At 48.0% G+C, this 26,307-nt stretch overlaps 1 protein-coding gene across 1 annotated transcript in view; it reads right to left on the reverse strand.

Annotated features, from left to right (window-relative positions):
• Positions 1 to 21,329, reverse strand: part of PSMD2 (proteasome 26S subunit ubiquitin receptor, non-ATPase 2) — a 674,802-nt gene extending 653,473 nt beyond the window's left edge. Inside the window, exon 1 of the mRNA XM_069618807.1 lies at positions 21,041 to 21,329. Coding sequence (XP_069474908.1) covers positions 21,041 to 21,142 — 102 coding nt within the window. The 5' untranslated portion in view covers positions 21,143 to 21,329. The remainder of the gene's footprint in view (positions 1 to 21,040) is intronic.
• Positions 21,330 to 26,307: the final 4,978 nt, after the last annotated feature.

A 26,307-nucleotide genomic window follows, 5' to 3' on the forward strand; every position in this document is an offset into this window, starting at 1 on the left:
GCCAATGACCTCTGCCTTAATGCCAGTAAGTCAGATTCTCCTCATTGGCACCCCGCTCCCTCCTTCCCTGTAGCTCTCTAGACAGCCTCTCTTGGCCCTCTTCCTGCTCCCACCTGTGTGGCTAAAAACCTCAAGGTCATCTTCGACTCTACTCTCTCCTCACATATCTGACATCTCTAAGAAGTCACACTACCAACTGCACATCTTCAGGAGGTATTCTTCATTTCCTCTCCTTCCCCCAGAAGCTCACTGTCTCCAGAGCTCTGGTTCTCTCTAGGCTGGACTACTGCAACTGGCTGCTTCTACTCTCTGCCCTCTGCAACTTATCCAGAACAGGACTGCAAGACTTGTCCTCAAGCCCAGGGACCGTATCTCTCCAGGACTGAAATCTGTACACTGGCTCCGTGTGGCTGCGAGGATTAAGTTCAAAACCCTGTGCATTGTCCACAAGGCCTTATGGGGGGGTTCTCGGTCTCTCTCGGTCTCTCTCCCTCTGAAACTTGAGGAGAACCATCTTCGGTTCCGGAAGCACCTCAAAACCTCTCTCTTTGAGCCTGCTTTTTCTCCTCCTCTCCCTTGCTGACTTCCTGGCTGACACCGACTTTGCACTGGTTGCCTGGCCACCCTGTGATCTCGGGCTCAGGTCCCCTCTCCCGCCAGTGGCACTCCTGCACTGCCCTCCTGGCAACCCCACCCTTGGGGATTGTTTCTGTATCCCTACAGTCCCACTACAACCACTTGTTGTCTGCACTTACCCTTGCAGGCCGTACTTACCCATTGTTATCATTTTCTTATCCCCATGTACTGCACCGTCCTCTCCCCCTTCCCACCCTGCACTTGCTCCCCCCTCCCCTTCCCATGCACTTGTGCGATCTGAATGACACCTGGCCTAGTAGGTTTGTTGTCTGTCTTCCCTCTGTTCCCCTCCCTTGCCTCGTCGCGCCTTGAAACACTTGTGTATAGGCGTGTTCTAAATGCCATATCTGTCATGCTGGAGAAGCCCGAGACTGTACTGTGCTTCAAGCTCCCATCTTACCCCGCGCTCAAAAACGCGGGGAAGGCAGGCCCAGGCTACTGCACCCCGACATATTTAAGAACACTCCTTTCTTTTCTTGAAAGCTATCCCACAACCTTATCTGTATTAGTTGTAAGGCTTGGCAATATGTTACTTAATATAGGCCCTTTTTATTTGACAACCCTACTAGGAAGGCCTTATTTTTGATTTGATGGTCAACGCTTGCTCCCATCTTAGAATTAGCTTTAGAAAAGGTGTATTCCAACCGGCATACAACATTAATTTTTCAATAAAAACCCTTGAATTGTGATCACTTGTGCCCGTCTTACTTGTGCCACCATGAGTTCCTCACCGTGTGGTGGGACCTTCTGTGCTCTCGCCCCACCCATCGCCTGACCCTGGCATGGTGCAGCTCGTTGCAGTGCAAATATCTTGGAAACAGTGTATCCTAGGACCTTGAAACATGGTTTGGGACCACGAGTTGTGTTCCTCGTGTCAGGACCAATCCTATGCCCACATTGATGTTTCACCGATTACAAGCAACCGTCTTATGTGTGAAGGTGCTAAAATCCAGGGAAAGGGGTGGTGTGTCCAAACATCATGTAGCTAGTAATGTTCGCAGGGTGCCAACAGGTAACTATGCAAAACATAGTGCACTTGGTGATAGGGTGTTCACTTGTATAAGGAACAACGCTTTACCACAAACAAATTAAATATAAATATATGTATTTCACATACACACAACATAGTTAATGTTGAGACGACTTTGTCTATGGAGTTCAGAAAATTAAATTACTTTTGGATCCTTCCAAGAGGGGGGAAATAAATAATACACATTTCGAGGTAGCTGCCCCTGCATGGAAAATATCCACACTTCTCATGCATTGCCTCGTATTTTTTTCATGTTTTGAACAGCTTTTAAAATGGGGGTTCCACATAGGGGGGAAAAAAAAAATCACTCCAAATATCTCGGCTACCTAGATCGTCTGGTGCACTGAAAGACATTTCTGGAAAATCTAGGGGCCTATTTTGAGATTAACTTTTAGGATTGCTCCGTATATGACGCATGCACAGAATGAATGTTCATATTTTATACCAAATGAACACGTACAAACATTTTTTGAAATGCACGCTATTACATGCCTGAAAACACAAAGTTAATATTCGCTTTGATGTCAGTTTTCAAATGTCAATAAGATGTATAGGGAATTGAAACTGTCTTATTAAAAATTCAGAGCAAAGTTAAAGTTCGCTTTAATGGGAGCTTGTATGCGTATAGGAGGTGCATGATACAAGTGCAGAATTAATGTACAATTTTATTTTCCAACTGTAAACTCAATTCTGGGAGATGAACATTTCGTGCAAGTGCACTAATATACGTCTGAAAACTCACAACTAAGTAAGGACTGACTTTGATAGGAGTTTTCAGGAGAAGTAAATTGTGTACATGTACAAACTGTTAAATAAACTCTTCTTGTTCGTATTGAATTACCTTTTTATGCATTAGAACCTTGTAATCACGACACCTTTTATATTCCCATTGCGTATCATGGCAGAAATTGCAGGCCATGAAATGAGCTGTCTGAAAAGACGTTTTTCTATCTGTGTGCACTGAGCAAGCCTGAAATAGCACACAGTGAGATGAGAAATCGTTTCTTTAAGTTCTGGTGTGTTTTGCAACTGTTGATGCTCATGGAGAGGAGCATTCGCTGGCATATTTATTTTCCTAGCTTTTTAAGATCTTAGCAGTAATAAAGGTGGAAAGTAGTATCATTAACAAACGAGCAAAAATACTTCAGTGAATATTTGCATTGCACAAACGTATTTTTCAGAGTTCCTTTGTTGTGTGCATTGATCATAAATATGCATCTGTGTGTACATTAATGGGTTTTACACAAATGTGATGAATTGTTTGAAGCCAGATATCTTCGCTTTACTACCGTTTTGGTTATGTGTTCAATTCATTTTCAAGTTTAGATGGTTTTGGCTGCTTGCTGCATACTTTTTATATTCTTGCAGAGGGAAATCATTATTACTCTTACAATTAAATATACACCAATTATAAAAGCATTGTGTCGAATGTTCCCATATGCGAGACAGGCATTGTATAAAGAGAGACAGACTCAAATGGGTTCATTTGAAAACCTTGATTTACCAAGGTTCCTGGGTTGGTGCAATATCTGACTGGCACTAACTCTAAAAGGGATAATTCCCTCAACTGACATTTCTAATGCCTGTAGTTGCCTACAGTCCGAACTAAAGGTCTGCCTGTGTCTAAACCTAGGCTTGTCCTCACTCTATACAAAAGGTGATGGGAAGGCTTTTCAAAAATAAGAAAAATAGTGGTTCAACTAAAATGGAAACCAGGGTTGGTTTCAGGTGGTCTTTTCACCAGGTGCTTCTGGGTCAACTTCACACAAATAAGTTCAATCCACAGGGTCATCAAGTCCCTTGGGGTTCCCTTCCCCAAGCTTCAGCTTCATAGAGTTTCAAAACACCATGGAAAAAGATTAGCAGTTCCTTTTGTACGCTTCTCAGAGTTCACTTCCCCACGTTTCAATCTTCTCACCAGTTCAACAAAAACTGTCTCGAACTTGGTTAGGCCTCTTAGGGTTCCCTTCCCCCAAGCTCAGACCCATTTTCAACTTTGAAACATAAAATTTCTTATCAGGATGTGGATTTCTTAAATAGGCCATTCAGCGTATCTTTCTTCGTAAAGCTCTATGCCTCTTCCAGCTTCCAAACACAACACGTGATTTATTACAGTTCTGTCTTGAATTCCGAAACCACTCTTTTTTTTTTTTTTTTTTTAAACGTGTTTATTTTGATGATACACTGGAGAACGTACATTATAAAAAACAATACATAGCTGTTTATCAAGCACTTGGGTCACTATTCCCTCGGTCATCCCTCCACCCCGCTCTCCCAGAGATTCAGTCTCGACCCATCTCCCGCTACTCGTCTCTCAGCGCCAGGTTTGGCGCACGGCCGCTAGGACATTTGCTATCGCCCGCGGCTTGTATTTTAGAGCTGGGTACCTCTCGTCGTAGTCCACCAGTGGTGACCAAATGTTCATGAAGCGGTGAAGCAAGCCCCTACTTGCTGCTGTGATTTTCTCCGCAATAAAAATGTCCAGCGTTTTAGCCACCACAGGATCACCAATGGACCACCATGTTCGAGCCAACGTGATCTTGGCAGCCAACAGCAGGTGAGTCAATAGGGTTGCCGTCCTGCCCGATCTTGGGTATAAGCCTGGGATCGGGGCTCCCAGTAAGATTGATTCCGGTTCCAGGGGCAGTGTGGTCCCCGTTATATCTGAGATTGCCAGGATGCATTGGGACCAGAATTCCATCATCATTGGGCACGACCACCACATATGTATAAACAAACCCAGGGAGCCACATTGACGCCAACAATGGGGGGTCTAAGGTTTGATTGATGCGATGCAATCGGAGTGGTGGATAGTACCATCTCAGTAGCAGTTTGTGGGCGCACTCTCGATTGGTGATGCAGAGCGAGGTAGATCGGGTGCGAGACCAAATGTCACTACATGTGTGATCCTCGATCGGGTGGTTTAGGTCCGCTTCCCATTGTGTCATGTAGGTCGGTCTGGTGATGAGCGAGTTAGGCTGCAACAATTTGTAAATCGTCGAGATTCGTCCTCGATCCGGGGGGTCTGCGAGTGTCAGCTCCATGGGGTCCAACTCTCAGGCAGCTGACAGGCGGATTTGTGGATGGGAACACCAGTGTCGCAGCTGAACGTATGAGAATCTGTCTGTTTCCTGTAAGCTGAAAGCACGTTTGCATTGTTCGAAAGTGAGGGGGCGATTCCCTTGAAAGAGCTGGCCTAGGGAACTAAGGCCGCCTCTGATCCAGTTGTGAAAGTTCGAGGGGTGGGCTCCCGGTGAGAACACCGGTTTGTGGAAGACTGGGGCGGAAGGGCCCAGGTCTCTCGGAATGCCCCTTTGTCTACGCGTCCACTCCCAGGCTTTCAGGGTGAGCTTTGTGGACGATAGAATAGCCGGCCATCATCTTTTGGAGGCAGGGGGGGGGGGGGGGGGTAGGTGCAAAAGGAAGCGGAGTGGGGGGGGGGGGGGGAGGCGAGCTCGTTCCAACTGTCCATTTGGGTCGATTTGAGCTGATGATCCAGGCTTGGGTGTGAGCCAGTTGCGCCGCTATCTGATATTTCTGGAGGTCTGGGACTCCCAAGCCTCCCAGATTTGGACTGGTCAGCATCGTTTTCAATGGTATTCTAGACCTTTTGACCATTCCAAATGAAATGCAGCATCTTTCTTTGAAGACGTAGAAGTGGGAGTCTGGGGACCAAAATCGGAAGGGCTGAGCAAGCGTATAGGAGACGAGGGAGGAGGTTCATCTTGCATGACGAAATACGGCCCAGGAGTGAGATTTCCTGTGAGCGCCATCATTCAAGGTCCTCTTCCAGGAACTTCAATAATGGTGGAAAGTTTGCCTGATATGAGTCCTCCGGGCAGGCTGTGATCTGGACTCCTAGGTAAGGTATCGCTTTATCCGATAAGGGGATCGGGCAGAGAGCTTCGAAGGAGCTTTCATCTTCTGCGGTCAATCCCACCGCTAGGGCGGCAGATTTCGTGAAGTTAATGGCAAAGCCAGACGCCCTGCCGAAGGAATTATTTTCTGCTAGAGATGACCTCAGTGACTGGGCGGTATCTGTTATAGTAAGCATCACATCATCAGCGTAAAGCGCTATTTTATGTTGGGTAGGGCCCACCTGGAGGCCTTTGATTCTGGGGTTCAGGCGGCTTCGTTGGGCGAGGGGTTCCATAATTAAGGCGAAGAGCAAGGGGGATAAAAGGGCACCCCTGTCTGGTTCCGCATGATAGGGAGATCGGATCAGAAAGGAAGGCGTTGACTCGTAGCACAGTTCTCGGAGCTTGGGAGTTCGCCAGGATGTATTTCTGAAATGAAGGGCCAAAGTGGAAGGACTCCAGAGTGAGTCGGAGGAAAGACCAGTCACCTTTATCAAAAGCCTTAGTCGCGTCTAGAGCTAGGACTGCTAATTTTCGGGACTCTCGTTGCGTTATCTCAACCAAGTTGAGAACTCTGCGGACATTGTCTGGGGCAGATCTGTTCATTATAAAGCCAGTTTGGTCCGGATCGACAATGTCCGCGAGAACCCTCGCCAGTCGGTTGGCCAGGACTTTCGAGTATATGTTGGTGTCCAGGTTTAGTAGGGAGATCGGTCTATAGGACGTGATCTCTCTCGGGTCTCTTCTTGGTTCGAGTGCCAGCACTGTAATCGACTCTTGCATTGATGGGGTGATTGTTTCCGTGACTGCAAAAGAATTAAAGAGAGTCGTTAAGGGGTCACCAGCTGGGGGCGGAAGATTTTATAAAAGAGAGTTGAAAACCTGTCTGGGCCGGGGGGTCTCGGCTTGAGACCCTTAATGACCTTGTCCACTTCTTCAGCTGAGATCGGGGATTCTAGGTCATCTCTGGTCGCTTGGGAGATCTGGGGAAGGGCTGCATCTCGGAGGTAAGCTTGTTGGTCTCGCCGGGACTTAGGGGATGCGGTCATCGTGTCTGTGAGGTGGGCCACTGCGATCTGCTGCTGATCTCTTTCAGCAAATTGGATTCTCCATTGGGAGTCTCGGAGGCCTAAGATTGCGCTCCTCTTCCTTATCTTCGCCAGCTTCTCTACTAGAAACGTATTCGCTTTGTTTCCTTTAGCATAGTAGCTTTGTTTGGTCCTGGCTAGCATCTGGGCTGTGCCTTCCGCGTAGTGCGCTTCAAGCTTCTTCCGAGCTATCTTGAGGGCCCGATGAGACTTTGGTGACCAGTTCTTTGCTTTGCATATAGCTTCAGCTTTCTCTACTTCGGTCTGTAGGGCCTGGCGGATCTGACGCTTCCCCTTGTAATAAGCAGCCCCTTGTGAGATAAGGACCCCTCTAATCACTGCCTTCATTGTGTCCCAAGTATTAGCCGGCGAGGTGTCCTCATTCTTATTTTCGTTGAAGAAATCTTTGATGGCTTTCGCTGTCACATCCCGTAGAGCCATGTCACCCAAAATAGGGTCATAGAGAGCCCATTTGCGCCTCGAAGGAGGCTCCGGGTCATAAGCTCTTATTGATAGCGTGACTGGGGCGTGATCTGATAGGATTCTCGGGACGATGATTACGTCGTCCGTGTAGGCCAGCGCTTGGGGAGAAGCCAGGATGAGATCGATGCGTGAATGGGTTCTATGCACATAGGAATAGAAAAAGAGTAGTCTCGGGATTCTGGGTACAGGACTCTCCATGTATCCACCACGTCCAGAGCCCGAAGGCATTTGAGCAAGGCTGTCGCAATGTTATAGTCTTTGTGAGCCGGAGGGTGAGATTTATCTCTAATTGGGTCAGGGACCCCATTGAAATCTCCGCCGATTATTACCTGGCCCTCTATAAATTGTGATAAGGCTTCCTCGAGAGTAGCATAGAACTCCTCTTGCCGTTCGTTCGGAGCGTAAACCAATGAATATAGCTGGCCAAATATCCGGCACTTGGTCGCCACGAAGCGGCCATTAGGGCACAATAAAGAGTCTAAGATTTGGGGTCAGAGGTCTTTGGCGAAAAGAATTGCTGTTCCCCCTTTCTTGGTGCCGTTTGATGCCAGAAACTGCTTTGGGAATTGCCTGCACCGGAGCCTAGAGAAGTCAGCTGGGATCAGGTGGGTCTCCTGGAGGAAAACCACTCAGGCCTCCTCGTTCTTGATACGTTGTGGAATAGATTTTCTCTTCTGTGGCGCATTCAGGAAACCGACGTTGATCGACAGAAATCTCAGTTTCCGGTGTGGCTGAGGGGGGTCCGGTTCTTCATCAGGTGGGCGGGGCGGATTTACGGGGGAGGAATGGAGGGAGTCAGGCATCATCTAGGAGTTGGGATCTGCTATCGCTCTCCAGTAATCGTTTTTCATGTGCCCTCCAACGGGAGGTCAAAAGTAACTTTTTGGGGGAGGCCGGGGTTTTCATTCCGGCGAGTCCTCCGGCCAACAGGGCCAGCCAGGCCCGGGGAGTCATCCAGTTCTGGATTCGTCTCCAAGGGTAGAGAGGTGGAATACGCCTTGGAGAGGGGGTATCTGTGCGGGTCCCGCGGCAATTTCATTGACTGCATCGTAGCGGGGAGAGACCTCAGAATCGAGGTTCTGGCAAGGCTGTTTCATTTTCGGCGCTTCTGCGCCTTCGTCCAAGTATGAAGGGCTTGCTTCCAGGGAAGCTGCGTCGGGTTATCCGGAGTAGAGGTCGGGCTGCGGGAGGGCGAGGATCTCGGGGAAGCCGGGTGGAGGATAGGCTCAGCATCTTCCAGGTGACTGATCGATCGCTGGGTCCCCTGGTAAGTAAATTGGAGGGCCGTCGGGAACAGCCACCTATATCGGATTTTCTGGTTCTGAAGAAATTGGGCAAGGGGTTTAAGCGCTCTTCTCTTTTGTAGAGTCACCGGGGAGAGGTCCTGGTAGATCTGCAGCGGGGTGCTCATGAAGGATAATTCGTCTTTGGTGTGACTAATCGCTGCCAGAGCTTCCTTGGTAGAGTAGAAGTGGATCCGAGTTACCACATCGGGAGGGGATCGGAGGAGACTCCCCGTCTTGGGTGGAGCCTATGGGTCTGGTCCAGGATGAATTGGGTTTGGTCTAAATGAGGAAGCAGAGATTGAAAGAAATTTCCAATGTATTCTGGGAGATCTTTATCCAGAATGGATGAGGGGACCCCGCGGATGCGTAGGTTATTTCTTCGGGCCCTATTCTCTAAATCCTCTTGCTTAAATTCCAGTAGCTCATTGCTGCTCTGGAGGGTCCGAATCGCTTGTTGCATCTCTATTGTGGCTGCATCATGGCTCTGGGCCATATCTTCCACCTTGCCAAGTCTCTGCTCCGTCTCTGTCATCCGTTGGTCTGTGCGTTCCAGTCTTGTGGTAAATTCGGCAATGCAAGACCTAAATTATTCGTTGATCTCATACATGAAGGCCTGGATATCTCCCTTTGTCACCAGCATTCCCTGTTCTTCTGAGGGCTGAGCCTCAGGGGGGGTGGGGGGGGGGGGGGTCTGATTTTTTGGTCTGGTCTGTAGCCAAGAGCATTGTCTGAGCCTTTGGTACCCTTCACCGCTTTCGCCATTGCAGCAGACTCAGAGCTCAATCTCAGGAGACCGGTTCAGGGGGGCGGGGGGGTCCCCAGGTTAATCCGAGGGCTTTCCTTTAGGTAGCTATCCCAAGCTCCATGTAGGGCAGATGTGCGATGGCAAGCGCAGTGGCTCACTAGGTAGGGTAGTTCAAATAGTTAGGGTGGGTTCTGCCAAGATGGGTAGGCTTCGAGGGCCACTAGGGCTGAGCTTTCTGGTGTGGGAAGAGCCTGTGGGAAGAAGATGTGGAAATCGATGGGTCGGATGATCCGGTCAGGCGATGGGTGGTAGGTTTAGAAAGTGCAGTTCAGGGCACTCAATCCATGGTTGTGCAGGGTCCTCTGGGGCTTAGAACATCGGGGCAACCTCATCCAGGCGCCTCCCCGGCAGGGGGCTCTAGGGGGCGGGGAGGCCCGCGGTGCTTAAAGATCGCTGAGGCCCCTCAAGGTATCAGTCCGAGGGGGTTCCCCCAGAGGCTTGAGATTGGGTTCTACAGGGGCATGCTCCGCCATCACCAGGAGCAGGGGGAGGGGGGCCTCAGCCGACACCGGCTACGATACGCTCTGGGGCGCCTACCTGGCTGCTGGCGTGCCTCTTCTTCCAGTGGCCGCTGGGCGTAGATTCTCCCTCCGTCCCCCTGGGAGGGGAGGGGAGAGGGGGGAAATCAGCCCAGCGTCGCGCAGGGTCTTCGCTGCGCCGGAGCGGGTTCCACACAGGGGCCGCGCCGGTATCACCTCTTCCTGGTCTTCTCCGGCCGCTGTATCAGTCAGCTCGCCAGCAGCAGATCGGTGCCGTCCTCCGATTCGCTGTGGCGGCGTCACCCGGAGCCCAGGGCGAGGGAGGGAGGGGAACGGTCATCGGGCTCCAGCCCAGCTATCGTCCAGCACAACACAGGTCGAGTGTTTGGCCTTCCTCCTACTTCATTCCCAGTCTGGGGGCCCCGTGGTCGGGGATGCGCCTCTTCCGCAGGTTACTTCGTGGAGCCGGGGTCGCGACTCCCGGCGGCCATTTTGGATGTGGGATCGCGAGTCGCTTGGGGGGGGGGGACCTTGATCGGGCCGTATCCTCGCCTTCCCCAATCATCCGCCGACGCAGAAAGCTCCCATAGGCGCCTCACAGCATTGTGTGTAATATGAGCCGAAAATCTTGATCAGATGCCCGCTACAAAGGGTGCTTTTAGGTGGATGCCGCGGGACTCGGACGCGGCCATTAAGGGAGCAGCCACATCGCTCCAGGCAACGCCCCTTCCCGAAACCATTCTTTCATGGGGTAGAATCCGAGGCTTTCGAAAATGCCTGGCGTTTTTGGTTTTCCTAGGTGTGACCACTCTGACCCTCGTACTCCTCTCTTTGCTCTCAAGTTCTTCTGTTGCCTCTTTCCTTCAGATACTCTCTGCACCCCCTTTCTTCCCATTTCCTTTCCGTGCACACATGCGCACTCAGCTTTCCTTTCCATGCACACTTGCACCTTCCTTCACATGCCCCAGGCACTCTTCTTTGCCTCTCGTGCACCTCTCACTACTGGCCACTCACTGAGTCTTTCCCGCTTTCAGCTTCGATCAGGCTTTGAACTTGCCTTTCGCTTTCTGCATTTCTCGCTGCTTTTCTTTTGCTTTCTGTCTCCTTGCTGCGCTTTCAGCCTTTTCACTTTGCTTTCACTTTTAACGTTCACATTTTCCTTCAGATTCTGTGCTGCTTTTTCTTTTCGTGCTTTTCTCCCGCTCCGCTCTCATTTTAAACACATGCCCAGAGTTTCTCTTGCATTCTTCCTGAAACTCACTGGGCAGCGTTGTGTTGATCGACTGCTCCTCTAGGCAACGCAGGATTAAGGTCATGGTCTCCCCACCTGTCCCTCAAGCACCCTTGGGATTGGCACTGGCCCAGAGGGAACCATCACTTTGCTGGTCCCAGCCTGTGGAATGCAGGCAGCACTTCTCCAGCTCCCTGGAGGCACGGCTCCCTCGCCACACTACCGCCCACACACACCGGGCCAGCGCCTCCACGCGCCGTCTTCCTCCTGCCCGCAGCTCCAGCTTCTCTCCGCTTCTGGGCTTCACTGGTCTGGACTGCATCCCAAGCTCGTTCGAGTCTCTGTGACTGACCACACCTTTTATAGCTGTACACAGTCAAGTGGAGTCCGGTGTGCATTACCTACCTATTCCCGACAACGCCTGACTTAGTGGGACAGTTTTTTCTGAAGGTTTCCCTAACTTACCTTACCCCATGTTATTTCTATGGGTAGTCTCTATTGATCTTAGTGGGATCCTCCTTGTCTCAGTATTTCTTGGAAATGATGGGGGGTGGGGGAGGGGGAAGATGAGCTGAGATTGTAAACACCCCACAAAGGCCGAGGGAGAGTAGGGTAAGGTGTTCTCAGGATTGGGAAAATACCATGTCTCGCCCTCGGCATCCTCCTACCAATCTCCAGAGACCCTCCACTCAGGTGATCCTCCTTCGCTTGTCCACCCCCAGGGTCGGGATCCAAAAGTGATGGCCCTTCCCTGGCCACCTGAATAGACGATGCTGAGGGAGTGGGTGGGAGAATTCTGTCAGGTTTCTCGCACACCTCAAAGCCGTATCTGGGGCACAGATTAATATGCTATGTCTAGTTTAAACGTCCATTAAACCATAACTTGTGTGATAAACAGTACCCATTCTTTACAGTACCCATTCTTTACACGCAGAGGGGCAAGCTCATAGTGCTGATCTGTTCCATTTGCGAGATGGCGTTTATGCTATCGCAACTTGTGCTTTATCTGTTAATTATGAGGGGAAACTTGCTTTTTGGTCATGATGTGGATCGTAGCCACAATGATTTCCATACATTTTTAACTTTTTGCATGCGTCATATGGATGTCACATACACTTTATTCTCTTGCAAAGGAGAAAAATAACTTGTACTCACATTTTCTCTCATTGTTTAAAAACAGGGAGTAAAATACCCCACCTCAAAATCTTATCTGGAGCACGGATTACTACACTTGCGCAACGTGACATTACGCTATAATGACACACCCAGAAGCCAAGCACAGCTTCTTCAGGGTTTGCAATTGCTGGGAGCTATTTAGCTCCAGCTTCTAGCCTAGAAGAGCTCGACACCAACTACCAAGAGCTACTTTTGGCTCCTAGGGTCAACAAATACCTGCCAAACATGTAAAAGTGACATTAACTGAGTATTTGAGAAGGTTAATAAAGAAGAATTAGAACACATCTAATACACATTTAAACACAATGGTTCATACAAAATGTTAGGGAAGCATCTCTGGTAGCTCCTAGTTCCCCTGCAGTAGCTCCTGCCTACGGGATGATGCCAGACACCCAGGAACTAGTTTTAGCTCCTGCTCAGCGAATTTCAATTTCAAACCCTGCTTCTTTACAAAATGTAAATGTTCTGAACATTACATATGCTCACAATGAATGTGCAGCTTCTATACAAAATGTACATATAGAACATGCACATTGTACGTGCTCATATTCCATACAAAATGTACATGGCCCTATGCCTTAAAGCACTCCCACGACACACCCTTCTATGACGTGCCGTTACGCAACACACTCTTATGCCACACACACTTAAGCTACATGTTCTTGCAATACATGCTCAGAATCAATATACAGCTTCTATACAAGATGTACATGTACACAGGGATCGAAATTGAGATTTGAGGAGCAGGAACTAAAAGCAGTTCTTGGGTATCCAGCAGTAACCAGTGACCGTGAGCTACCACTAGGGAATCAGGAGCTACTACATAGACTTCTGCAAACGTAACTTCGACATAAGATGTAAACATATCACTGTCCATTATTTATGAACCCCTTATGCTTTAAATGTTGCATAGCCTTAATGCTTATAGATTTTCACAAAAGCACATTGTCACAAATCCACACAGGTGTGCTTTTCGGTATCTGTTGGCCTGGGGAGCCAAACGTAGCTCCTGGTCACCGTTGGTGTCAACCTAACCAGGCTCTTCTAGGCAACAATCAGGAGCTAAATAGCTCCCCTCAATTTCCAACCCTGGGTACATGTAGGAGATGTATGAAAACTATTATGCACATCCTGCAACAAAGGTGTCATACCATCACAATTCCTATGTGACAACATCACTAACCACCCAATACCAAAATTAGAAACATTGACACAAGCCACGCAACAATAAACACAAATACGGAACCACCAACAGCCAGCACACCATGAGCTCATAAATCAAGAAGCTTTCAACAAACTAATACAAGACACAATCGCCAGATCCCCCAGTGAACCAAGCATCTTCAAATAAATCCTCAACCACAGAATCCCAGCATCTGACTTCCGGCTACTGATGAACCCATCTGTGAACACAGGAATAGTATCTAAATCCTTTAAATCAGCATATATCAAGCCCTAAACAGAAATTACAGAAGACTCCACCAACTACAGACCTATATCTAATATATGCCAGTGGTGAAACTAACCAACGGAGCACTTGACCACTCACAAGTCGGCGTCAAACCCACGAGGAACGGAATCAGCACTTCTAGGTGACCTGAAAATAAATGCAGACACTAGCACCCAATCAGCCCTCATACTACTGGACAAATCAACTGCTTTTGACACAATTAGAGAACACTAACCCAGAGACTGGAGGAATGCGGCATAAAGGACTCTGCTCTACAATGGCTAAAATCTTTCCGCACTAACTGAACTGAAGGAATTTACCTCCTGCCATTTATTTCTAACAGCAAAAACATCTCCAGCAGCTTATCACAAGATTCTAGCCTCTCCCCACTCCTCTTCAAGATATACAGGTACCCCCCGCCCCGACGAAACTCCAAACCCATTGACCGACAGCCTACAACTACGCAGACTATACCAAACTCATCCTTAAGGTAAACTCAAACCAAGATCCAAACAACATCCTCACGGACATATACACCTGGATGACAATCAACAATCTCAAACTAAACCTGATTGAACAGAAATAATGATCTTGTCACAGAGGATAACACAACAGACACACAACTGAACTGGCCACCAGGCATAGGAACCAAACGTGAAGCATCTGCTGGGATAAAAAAAAAAAAACAGGGAATACTCTTGGACAAAGGATTAAAACCCAAAGTAAATACAATAGCCAAGAAATGCTTCTGCCGTGCAATCATCTCTAGTGTTACCAAGAATGGATTACGCAAACAGCCTCTAACTTGGAATGCCAGAACAGCAAACAAAAAAACTCCAACCCATCCAAAATATTGCAGCAAGGATACTCCTGGAAGAGATCACATCACACCACCCCCGAGAAGCCTACACTGGCTCCCAGTAAAAAAGTAAACACACATTAACTGCAAAGTTCTCTGTATCGCTCACAAATCACTAAACGGACAAGGAGCCGAATTCCTCAAAGCCCAAATCAAACACTAACAGCCAGGAATAAACCCAAGATCAAGCAACAACCCCCAAATTGAAACACTAAGAAAAAAGGAAATTGAGGAACTGCATTCTCCCATCTAATAGCCAATCTACAGAACTCAATCCCGAAGGAAATAAGGACAGAAGATCACAATACCTTTAAAAAAACGATGGAAAACCTGACTATGCAGCTCACAGAGAAAAGCCTAAAAAACAGGCACCTCGCACAATATCACAACAGACCCAAGCTAACCACGCCACAGTACAGCTCGTGGAACCAACAATAAATCAACCACACTGTACTAACCACCACACTCCTCTCCAGCATACTCCCCTCAAACACAGACAATCGCCAAAACAACTAATTGAGCACAACAAAAAAAAAATACAAAATAAATAAATAAACCACCCAACACTGCACTTCTCTCCCCCCTCCCAACACAATAACCTCAGTGCGCACAATCCAAACACACTCAGAAAACCGGCACGCATAGACGCTAGTTTCTCCTGATTCTACAAACACCAACAGAAGAGCAGTACCTCCATCATATCCCTCACTAACTTACCCAACCCACTTTCTTACAGAGGCATGCAAGTGCCTCAAGACCATGCTAATGGTAGCAGTGCACTGTATAAGTCAATTTAACAAAGGATATGCTAATACAGAGACACTTGCTGGTCTGAGGTGAGGTGCTGGATGTGCCTGAACTAAGTCCCTGGTGGGGTATTATGCTACGAGACTTGAAATTGTGATGTCACAAGAGTCTGGCCATTTCCCGATTTAATTTTGTTACTGTAATTGTTTCTCTTTTCCATGTATGTTGTATTAAAACCATGAAACGAACCTAAAAAAAAAATTCAAACATTTTTATTTGTAAGGCACAATTCCCAAACTGGACAGTGTAGGGAAATTTGAGTCCCCAACAGAGTTTAGTAAGATCTGGGGTTCGGCTTTTAGGTTCTCGCCAGCAGCAGAAGACAGAAATAGACACCAGCGGTCAATCTTCTTTATTTACTAACCTGTGGTCAGGAACACCTGGGTTAGGGTGGAGGTGCCTTACAAATAACATGTTCGGTTCAGCTCCCCATCTAACACTCACTCTTACCTCTCCCTTTCATGTTTTCACTTAACCTCACTCCTCCCACAAATCTCCTGTACCTTCGATGTTACCACGATCCCCTAGATCTTGCCTCCACACTTTGATGTTACGCCTCCTTCAACTATTCTACTAGTCCCTTCTCCATCCTACTACTACCCCTTTCACACTACTCCCTCCTGCACAATACTACTTGCATCTCAATTCTACTACTGTTCGACAAACCACTACTCCTCCCACAAAAACTACTACTGCACCCTCCAAGCTACTCGTACACCCTCCTTTTACTTAGTACCATCTGCTTCACAACCACCACTTACTCCACTTTCCAACCACACTTGTCACACAAACGCACTCTCACACAACAGTACCAGGCTCTAGCCAACATCTCAACATCTTCAATAATCACCTGCAGTCTGCCTCCTGCTGGTCTCTGTCATCCTCCACCTCTGACCTCACCTGAATAACCCAAGGTTCCAGATTCCTGTTGCCAGCCTATATTTGTTCCCCTTCTGGGATTGGTCTGATGACCCTGGCCAATCTTCCCCCGTTTTATCCATCACTGGGATGTGAGAGAGAATAAAATAAAAAAATAATTAATGAAGCCCCACTCCCTTTTCCTGCACAGGCATGGAAAGGCATGAGCTGTTCTAGGTCCCAATTATGGGTCTCTCTGAAGTAGGTTTTATGGGGAAGGGCGAGTATGGTTCCTTTTCTGTTCATTGTGGTCCAGGGGACTTATGCTTAGTTGCATAGAGGTACCAGAGTCCTATGGCACCCATGCAGCGAAAGAGACTCTCTCACATCTGGGCACCCTCTTTGTTGGGTATTCTTGCCTTGATGATACCTTTTTTATGAAAAACAAAGACACTGGGAAGCATCTAATATTTTTATTTACTTAATACAGTTAACAGTCAAATCTTTACAATAAACATACAAAAAACAGCTCAATACACAGTCAATTATCTACAAGAAATAGAATAAGCAAAGAAGAAGCAGGAATAAAAGAAATCTTAATAAAAAATAAGGTAAGGAAAGTCATATCAATTTCAAAACAGAAACCAGCTAGTAACAGTCTAAAAAAAAATCTATTCATCTAGGAGCACATTTCATTTCACTGCAAGAATCGTGCACCATGTTCAATGGGGGAGAGAATTTTGAGCTTTTGAGACCCAGGCAGGGTCAGATCTAATCCAAAATGACAACCTTATATCATTACACATCTTGCCAAAGACATGTTACCCTCAATCCATGTACCATTTACAAGGAATAAGGGGCCATAAAGAGGAAGGGCAGGCTCCCTAATTAACAGAGTATAATAACATTATTACCATGCTTTTATTAAATGCCGATACTCCCATCCCTTCAAGGACACTGGATGTTCAGGCAGTGGAACCATAAAAATGCATCACCCAACATGGATTCTAGCACATGAAAACTCTCCACGTATTTCTTTCTCAGGGGCCCCAGTGGCTTGCACTCGAGCAATACATGCCTCATTGTTTACACTGCGAAGTTACAAAACCGACAACAGCATTTATCCACTGTAATGACGTTTCTCCTCACTTGGATCTCTCTTGTAGGGAGTAAATTCCACTGTAACCTCATTAAAATATTCCTATTGTTCATATTTGGAAACAAAATAAAAATTGGCAGGAGCATCTACCGTCTTTTATGTTCATGGGATAAATGACCTATCGATGGGTAAGAACGGAAGGAGTCCGTTTCGCACAAATCATGATCTAACAAGTTTCTTTTCACTCTAGTTGGATTCTTTAGGAGACAATCTCCATCACTCTCTATACCATCGAGGATAGCTTCACATCTCCCACCGAATTCAGCAATGTGGTTAGGAGCCACCAAAGCTCCAGTCTCACCTGGTAATGACTGGCTCAGGGCCTCGTAGATCGTGCCATGGGTTGGGGAGATCAATTTTGCATACAAAGCCAACATACTCCATTCAATTCTGGCCTTGAGTGATGAAATCCCCAGGTCGTATCTTACGGCAGCCCCTGGGATCGCATTCGGGATCCTCAAGGTTTTGCACCACAGCCTGGCCTCTATCTGATCCAAAATGTCGTACATTGAGGACCCACAAAGCTTCAAACCATAGGTTAATTGTACGTTTTGGGACGATTTTGCCCTCATAGAATAATAGGGCCGGTTTTAATGAAAGTCGCCCATATTTACTATTCACCCTTTCCAATTGTTTTTGCAGAACGGTTGCCTTTTGGACTGCGATCTCTTGAAATTGCTGTAGTCCTGGGTTGGCACAGAAATGAAAACCCAAATAAGTAAAGCTAGGAGTGGACTTAATTGGGGTATTACCCCTCCTGACCCCCCAGTACCATACATGCACATTTTTGGGTTTCCCTGCCCTAGAGAACACCAATATCCTGGTTTTCTCTGGATTGATAATTAACCCATTCTCATTAGTGTATGCAACAAAGGCAGATTAAGTCTCCGAAGGCCTACTTTTGGAGTTATCATGGAGAAGGAAATATGCATAGGCCAGGCAAGGAATTTTGCATTTAGCCACGCTTTGAGTAATCAGACCTGCTTTATCTAAATGTTCCTCAGCGCCTGATGTGTATTGGTTATAGAGCCAAGGCACCAAGACAAACCCTGGTCTTAGGCCTGTAAATGTATTTATTTCCCCATAGAGATCTCCTTCCCCGTTTAACCAAATCCGAACACTTGAGTTCTGACATAAACTCATCAGTAGCCATAGGAGACCATCCAATTAGCTAGTTTAGACCAAAGGCGATTCTGATCTACCCGGTAAAAGCCGCCAAGAGGTCAATAGAGGCCAAGAATGTATATCCTCGCTTGGTACCCCATTCCGTTTCCTGCATACTTTGCAGCAAGAGACCATTGATATTAGTAGAGTCACCTCTACGAAAACCAGTTTGAAGTTTGTTCAACATATGCCTACTATTTGACCATTCCTGCAAAATGTTGGAGTAGAGTCGCAAAGATTTCACAATCAGCGTTAATATTGAAAACCTCAATTTTCCAATCCAGGGACAATGACTGCATAACAAAATGTAATTTCGAATTCAAGGACCCAATATTTCTGTCAGACCAAAGGATGGCTCGGCCTGAAGCGTTAGTTCTCAGCTGCGAAAGATGAGAGTGCTTCCTGGAGGAGATAGTGATGTTAAATCTAGCCTCCAGGATGCCATGGTCACTCAAATCATTTTTCAGAACTGAGAAAGAAGTACAACTGTTTAGCAAGAAATTGTTAGTAAACACATACTCCAGTATAGAAGCACCGTTCCCTCTAAACTAGGATTGCATCCTGGACCGAGCGCCGAAGTCGGCCCCACTCAATGGGAAGAGCCCCAACACCTCACAGATTCTTCATGTTGATGTTGCTTTGGGGTACAAACTGCTGAAGATTTGCTGCTTCTGGGAGACATACCCAACCAGGTTTGCAGGATTCCGCCCTCAATAGCCCCCTCTGCTCCTATTTTGGTCCCAGCCCTCCTTGATGCCATGCCAAATCTTGTTCCTTCTCCCACTATGGCTTCATACCTTCATATAAAATCAACATAACATAAGATTGGGGTCTTCGATTGCCTCCTTCCTTAGGTGATGCTTACCATCTAGTTCCTTCCTGCTCTCCATTAGTTCCAGATTCCTCCAGGTTCCTTTTGTATCCCCTCTTGATTTTCTCCTCCTACCACCTCCTGGCAAGCAATTATTGTTAGCTACATATAGTACACCAAGGCTAGCCAGCTTGTAACTAGTTTTCCAATCACTGCAGTGTCTCCAATTTAGGCAATCCCCACCCCACCCCCACGTCCCAGGTATCTCAAATCTAAGTGTACTGCTGTGTCTCCAATGTAGGCACCCCACCGCCCCACTTCCCAGATATCCCAAATCTAGGTGTTTTTGATTTTACCACTTCCCAGGTATCACAAATCTGGGTGCTTTAGCGAGTAGCCAATGTACTAACTAAACCGCTCCTACTTCCTGAAACACACCACCCAAACACTATAAACACCCATTGGGATAGTCAACCTATACTCTAACACACGATTACAACAAACGAGCACGGACACTGGACATTACCCGTACGGACACAAGCCAGTGCACACAACCTCAAATACCTGCCTATCTATAAATAAAACGCACCCCAAAAAAACAGTCACATAGAAAACATACCAGGCATTCGACCTTACCCGTAGGGATCCAACATACAGGGATCAAAATTAAGATTTGGTAAGCAGGAACTAAAAGCAGCTCCTGGGTATCCAGCATTAACCAGGAGCTACAATTGGGGAACCAGGAGCTACTACATAGCGTTCTGCCAATCTAACTGCCACATAAAATGTAAACCTATGACTTTGTCTATTATTTATGACCCACTATGCTTTAAATGTTGAATATGTGTGCCTGAATATTTATTCATACATTGTCTCAATTCACATAGGTGTTTTTGTTCTGCATTAGCCGACTTGGGGACACAAACATATCTCCTAGTAGCTGTTTCAGTCAAGCTTACCAGGCTCTTCTAGGTCTAAATAGCTCCCAGCTCACCTCAATTTCGAACCCTGTAACATGAGCGCCTGGAGACTTCCAATTCGATGGTAGTGGTGCACGGTATAATAACATAGTAGACTGTACTCCCCACTAAAATAACAAAGTAGAAACACCAACTCCAGTATTAGGCAAGTTACAGCAATCTCACAGTTGAAAGGCTTCATTAAGCAAGTTTACTATGCCCATCTTGAGGTGTCAATTTCTTTGCAATTTAAGTAGAAGCAATTAATACACTAGAAGGAAGACAGGGCAATAATACTCTGGGGAGAAAATATAACGTCATCCCATCAGGGAAACTAAGTTGGGTGATGGTGCAATAAAGCACAGAGTCATCTGAAGATCCTGCTTTAAACGTCAGCATGCTATTTTACAAAAGTCATTTGACCGACTGGATCTGTAAATGCTCACTGGGCATACAATAATTTTCATCATCTAGTCAGACGAGGCTTTATGAGAATAGCAACTTGAGTTTAATATAGCGCTTCTTAAATCAAGTTTATCTGTTTTGGAATATTATAAACAGCTGTCCGTGTAACCGATATAAATGGAAGGCCAGGTGTTGATTTTGGAAAGATGAAGAACCAAGTAGACTGGTACGTGCAACTGTCGGTTGAACAGATCTCTCAGGGGATGCTTAAATCACTGATTTACTGACGGGGTATCCGTCATGTCTAAGTTTGGCTTGCACAGAGACACTCAGCAAGAACTTTCCAACTAACACCTGAGCAGCGGCGGCCTCCACCGGCACATATCACCCCAAGGAGTGACACAGCAAAGGCCTGCCTAAGGCCCTGACAGTGACTCAGCGGAGTTTCCAAGGTATGGAGATCTGATCGCAGCACCCTTTCATGTGTGCAATCTTACCAGCTCTTGTTCCTTCTCCCCTTTCTTGCCCGCGGTTGCCGGCTTCTTTTCGTCCTTCTCGGCCGGCATGGTAACTGCTTTCTTGCGGCTTCCGTCTTCCATAATGCTTATGGTACGGTATAGTTCACATCCGAGAAACGGACCTTAGCAACGCTCCGCCCCCTCTTCTTCACGTGGGTAGCACGTTCAGCGTCTCTGAGAAGTCACGTGCCTCATGTTACGCAAGTGGGCAGCTGCATCCTAGTCGCACTCGCAGGGAGAGTGGGGAGTCCGGAAACGCGTAGTCTTTGCTCAGCCTCGTGGCCAAGAGGGGGAAGGCCGGAAACGTGTTGCGGCACGAGCGGACAGGCTGGCCTAGCCTCGTGGCAGAGAAAGAAATGGGTTGAGTTTTAGACAAAATCGTGACCCAAAGCTGATGAATATGGTGTACAGTAAGTATAAAAGCAATCGTGCACTTGGTTGTTATTTGGGGGGGCTTGGGTGGGCTGCATTTGGCCTGCGCAGAGGAGGGAGTATTTTAGGCACTTGTTGTGCAACGGAGAGGGAGGGGGATACAAGGGTCGAAATTAAGATTGGATAAGTAGGGACTAAAATCAGCTCCAGGGTATCCAGTATTAACCAATGACCAGGAGCTACTGCTGAGGTATGAGGGGCTAGTACGTTATCAATAAAAACACAGGTAATGGGGGCGTGGCTTGGCACGCTATCTGTGGTGTCACGTGCCCCGCAAGACGGAGGTCACGTGACACAGAAGGAGAATAAAGAATTAACTGGAACTGGCGTCACGGCCCCAGTCCGGAGTTGTAAACCGATCACGGTGGTTGCGTCTCCTTTGTGTGCTGGCGACTCTGCTGCGTCGTGCCCAGCGACAGGGGGCCCGAAGAGGTGGGATCGACCCGCGTTTCAAAACACACGCAGTGCCGCGTATCATTCATCCGCTCACCGACGCAGAGGAACAGATTCTTTTCTCCTCTCAATCCATTCCAGTGAGACCACACGACGACCCCACGACGTGCAGGAGCATCACACATGCCGATGAACAAGCTGTGCATCACACAGACCATTACTCCTGCGCGCCACAAGTTTACACAACCACTCCTAGGACTCCTTTTATCTCCATGGGAAGCAGTGGAGGAAACTCAACAAGCTAACGCACAGTAAGCATCTCTTCCTCCAACACCTCCAGGCACCCCACATGCGGAGAACCAAGGGCACAAAACCCACCTCACCACAAGAGTTACGACGCCCTAAAACCAAGTAAGGAGTATATTGGCAAGGAAGAAGTGAAAGTACAATACAGCAAGGTGCGTTTTAGAACATGTCCAGCCCAAACACCAGCCCTACGAGAGCCAGCATAGGTTCGTCATCCAGGAGGAGCCTCGCCCTGGACCCTCCAGACCCAACACAAACAACTTTTATGCCACCGTTCGACCCTTTTACCACTGGTGCAGCCATTAGGTGGGAGATCTGGCTACAACAATTTGAGATGCATCTAGATGCGAGAGACATTACCATAGCGAAAAAGAGGCGCATTTTCCTCCTATTCAACATTGGAGCAGCCACCCTACGCCTATTCAACGCTACCCCAAACCGTGGCAACGACAACAACTATGACGCAGCCAAAGCCGCACTTACCAATATGTTCAAACCGGACCTCAACCCAGACTACGAACGCTTTCATTTCTGCATGGCGAGGCAAGCCGAGATAGAGACCGTGGACAAATTCCACGCTCGCCTACGAGAAATGGCAGTAGGTTGCGAGTTCCCGGATGAGGAGTTCGCCATCCGTCTCCATCAACGGGATATCCTCAGAAAAACTAAGACGAGCCATCCTGTCCGAGAAAAATATCCGTCTCTCTCGCATCCTAGAAATGGCACGCCTCCGTGAACAAACGGATGATCAAGTAGCAATCATGGAAGCTGCGATCCAAAGACTGCCGCTAGACAACCCCAAACCCAAGGAAGACGTTGCAGCCATTTCCAAGCACCAGAGCAATCGCATGAAACAAAGCCAAAGGCCCACCACGACACAAGGGCGAGACAGAAACTGCAAATGGTGTGGAGGCCCATGGCACAAAGGTGATTCGTGCCCAGCATGGGGTTCCACGTGTAGAAAATGCAATCGCCTTAACCACTACGCTGCAGTTTGTTTGAACCCACCGAACAAAAATGACACAACACAACAGCCCTCGCAAGATCGCAGAAAAAAGTTCACGCCTAGAGAATTCTCCCGCCAACAACGGAAAGGTAAAGCTAGAGCCGTCGACGACCTCCAAAGATCCCCGGACACGAGCAGCAGCGACGACAGCGATGACGACTCGTCCCCAGAGAGGAGAGACAAACCTAGACGAAGAAAGGAAGTAAACGGATACACAGAGTACACCTGATCGCAGCAATCAAACCACATCGAGCACGTAAAAGGAAAAGACCATTGTGCACAGTTCTTTCCATCGGAGCACCCCTGAAGGTAGTCATCGACACCGGCGCAACCGTGAACGTCATGCCAGTGACGGCATTCAACAAACTCCGCCCGAAACCCACGCTCCAGAGGAAAAAAGTTCAGCTATATGCCTACGGAAGCAAGAAACCATTGCCCGTACAAGGATCGTTCAAGTCGGACTTTGCTCACAAAAACACTAACTACAGAGCGCGCATCTACATAGTAGACGCCGGCTGCGAAACGCTGATGAGCTGCAGGACAGCAGAAAAGCTAGAGCTGATCCACTTTGCCTTCGGGCTCCAACAGGACAATCTTGACAACCTGCTAGAAAAACACAAGAAATTGTTCCAAGGCATCGGGTGTCTGAAAGGGCGAACCATCGAGCTCCACATAGACCCCACCATTGAACCTAAGGCAGTATGGCATCGTCGAATCCCGTTCCACTTGAGAGGAGCCGTGGAAAAAGAACTAACTAAGCTAGAGGAAGAAGGAATCATTGAAAGAACGTCAGGACCCACCCCGTGGGTCTCGCCCATGGTAGTAGCCCAAAAGCCCAAACAACCAGACGCGGTAAGAATTTGTATCGACATGAGGCTTCCCAACGCAGCCATTGGGAGAGAACATCATGTAACACCCACGATAGACGAGCTCATCGTAGACCTCACAGGAGCTACTATCTTCAGCAAACTCAACCTCAGATCAGGCTACCACCAACTGAGACTGTCCAGAGAGTCGAGATATATCACCACATTCTCCTCTCACCTCGGCCTGATGAGGTACAAACGACTCAACTTCGGAATATCATCTGCTGCAGAAGTGTTCCAGCACGAAATCCGCAAAGTTATCACAGGGTTAGAAGGCACTACCAATATCAGTGACGATATCCTTGTATACGCATCGAACAAAAGAGATCACCACAAACGACTGGAAGCGGTCCTAACAAGGTTGGAAGAAGCGGGCCTGACGCTAAACGCAGAAAAATGTGAGTTCAACAAAGAAGAGATATGCTTCTTCGGATACATCTTCAGCGCCAAGGGCGTGTCCCCGGACCCATCCAAAGTACAAGATATAAAAGACACCAAAGCACCCCAATCAGCCTCCGAAGTTTGAAGCTTCATGGGAATGGCGATGTATTGTGCATGTTTCATCCCCGACCTCGCCAGCACAGCAAGCCCACTCAGAGAACTAACGAAGAAAGACCAAAAGTGGGAATGGACCGAAACTCACCAGCAAGCGTTCCAACAAATTAAAGACACCCTCTCCGCGTCCACCACCATGGCGTTCTTCAACACCGACAGGCAAACCAAACTTCTGGTCGACACCAGCCCTGTCGGCCTCGGAGCAGTCTTAACACAAACCGACAACGAAGGAAACGTGTTTCCCGTTGCATTTGCCAGCAGAGCTCTTACAAAGCCTGAACAAAACTATGCCCACATAGAAAAGGAAGCCCTGGCCATTCTATGGGGATGCCGATACTTCAAAGTGTACCTGCTAGGCAAACGAGCAAACCGCTGATCCCAATATTCCAGGGGTCTGCTCCTCACCCACCAGCGCACATAGAGAAATGGATGCTGCAGTTGCAACACTATAATATCGAGGTTGAATATCGCCCAGGAACAGACAACCCAGCAGACTACTTATCCCGCCACCCGCGGCCTGCCACCAACAGAGAGCGGCGTCAAGCAAAAGAAACCGACGAACACGTCTGCCACATAGTCACCTGCGCAAGGCCACGGGCCCTGACCCTGCACGAAGTAGCCACCAAAACGGAAGCAGACACCATCCTACAACATACCACTAATACCGTCAGATCCGGAAACTGGAAGACCTTTCTCACGTCAATGGCCCAGCGCACTGCGCCAGCCCAAGTCAAACTCAGAGCCCTGTTTGGGATTCGACATGAACTCTCGGTAGCCCCAGAAGGTGTCCTACTCAAAGGACACAGGATCGTACTGCCTGAGTCACTAGAAGAAAGAGCTCTCCTCCTAGCACACAGTGGACACCAAGGTATTGTTAAAACCAACGCCTATCTGAAGTCCAGAATGTGGATGCCGAACATGCAACAAAGGGTGGTAGAGTTAGTAGATGCCTGCGCAGCCTGCCAAGCATCCAGGAGACCAGAAAACCCCGAACCCATCAGCAGTGCCCCAAGAAGCTGCAAACGCTGGGACGCGGTCAGCATGGACCACTGCACAATTGCCGGTGAAGGATATCTCCTCGTAGTGATCGACGAGTTTAGCCGATATCCGGAAGTGGAACACGTAACATCCACCAATGCAGAGACCACCATCCTCACACTGGAAAAGATATTTGCCACACACGGAATACCGAGAAAAGTGAAAAGTGACAACAGACCATCATTCACCAGTCAAGAATTACGCAAGTATTTCAAAGAGGTAAATGTCAAACACCAGCGAATCACCCCGAGGTGGCCCCAAGCAAATGGAGACGCCGAAAGGTTCATGGGGTCACTCAACAAAGTCATCAGGATCGCCAAAGAACAAGGACGCCCGTGGCTGAAAACAGTTTACCGGTTCCTGAGAACACACAGACAAACCCCACACTCCTCCACAGGTATCAGCCCGGCGGCCCTCATGCTAGGCGTACCCATACAGGCAGAACTACCCATCCACCCCCAATGGATAGCACCGGAACCAGACATCCCTGCCATGGACGCCATGCGGCGGAAGAGAAATGAGCAAGAAAGCATCGCCAGGCGAGCCTGTCACAGAGAGCTGATACCAGGAGACACCGTCATCGTCAAGAACCGAGCCCCACAAAAGAAGATGTCCCTCAACTTTGAACTCCAACCATGGACGGTGAGCAC

Source organism: Ambystoma mexicanum, chromosome 10, assembly GCF_040938575.1.
Source record: "Ambystoma mexicanum isolate Mex_15411 chromosome 10, UKY_AmexF1_1, whole genome shotgun sequence".
Classification (NCBI taxonomy): Eukaryota; Metazoa; Chordata; class Amphibia; order Caudata; family Ambystomatidae; genus Ambystoma; species Ambystoma mexicanum.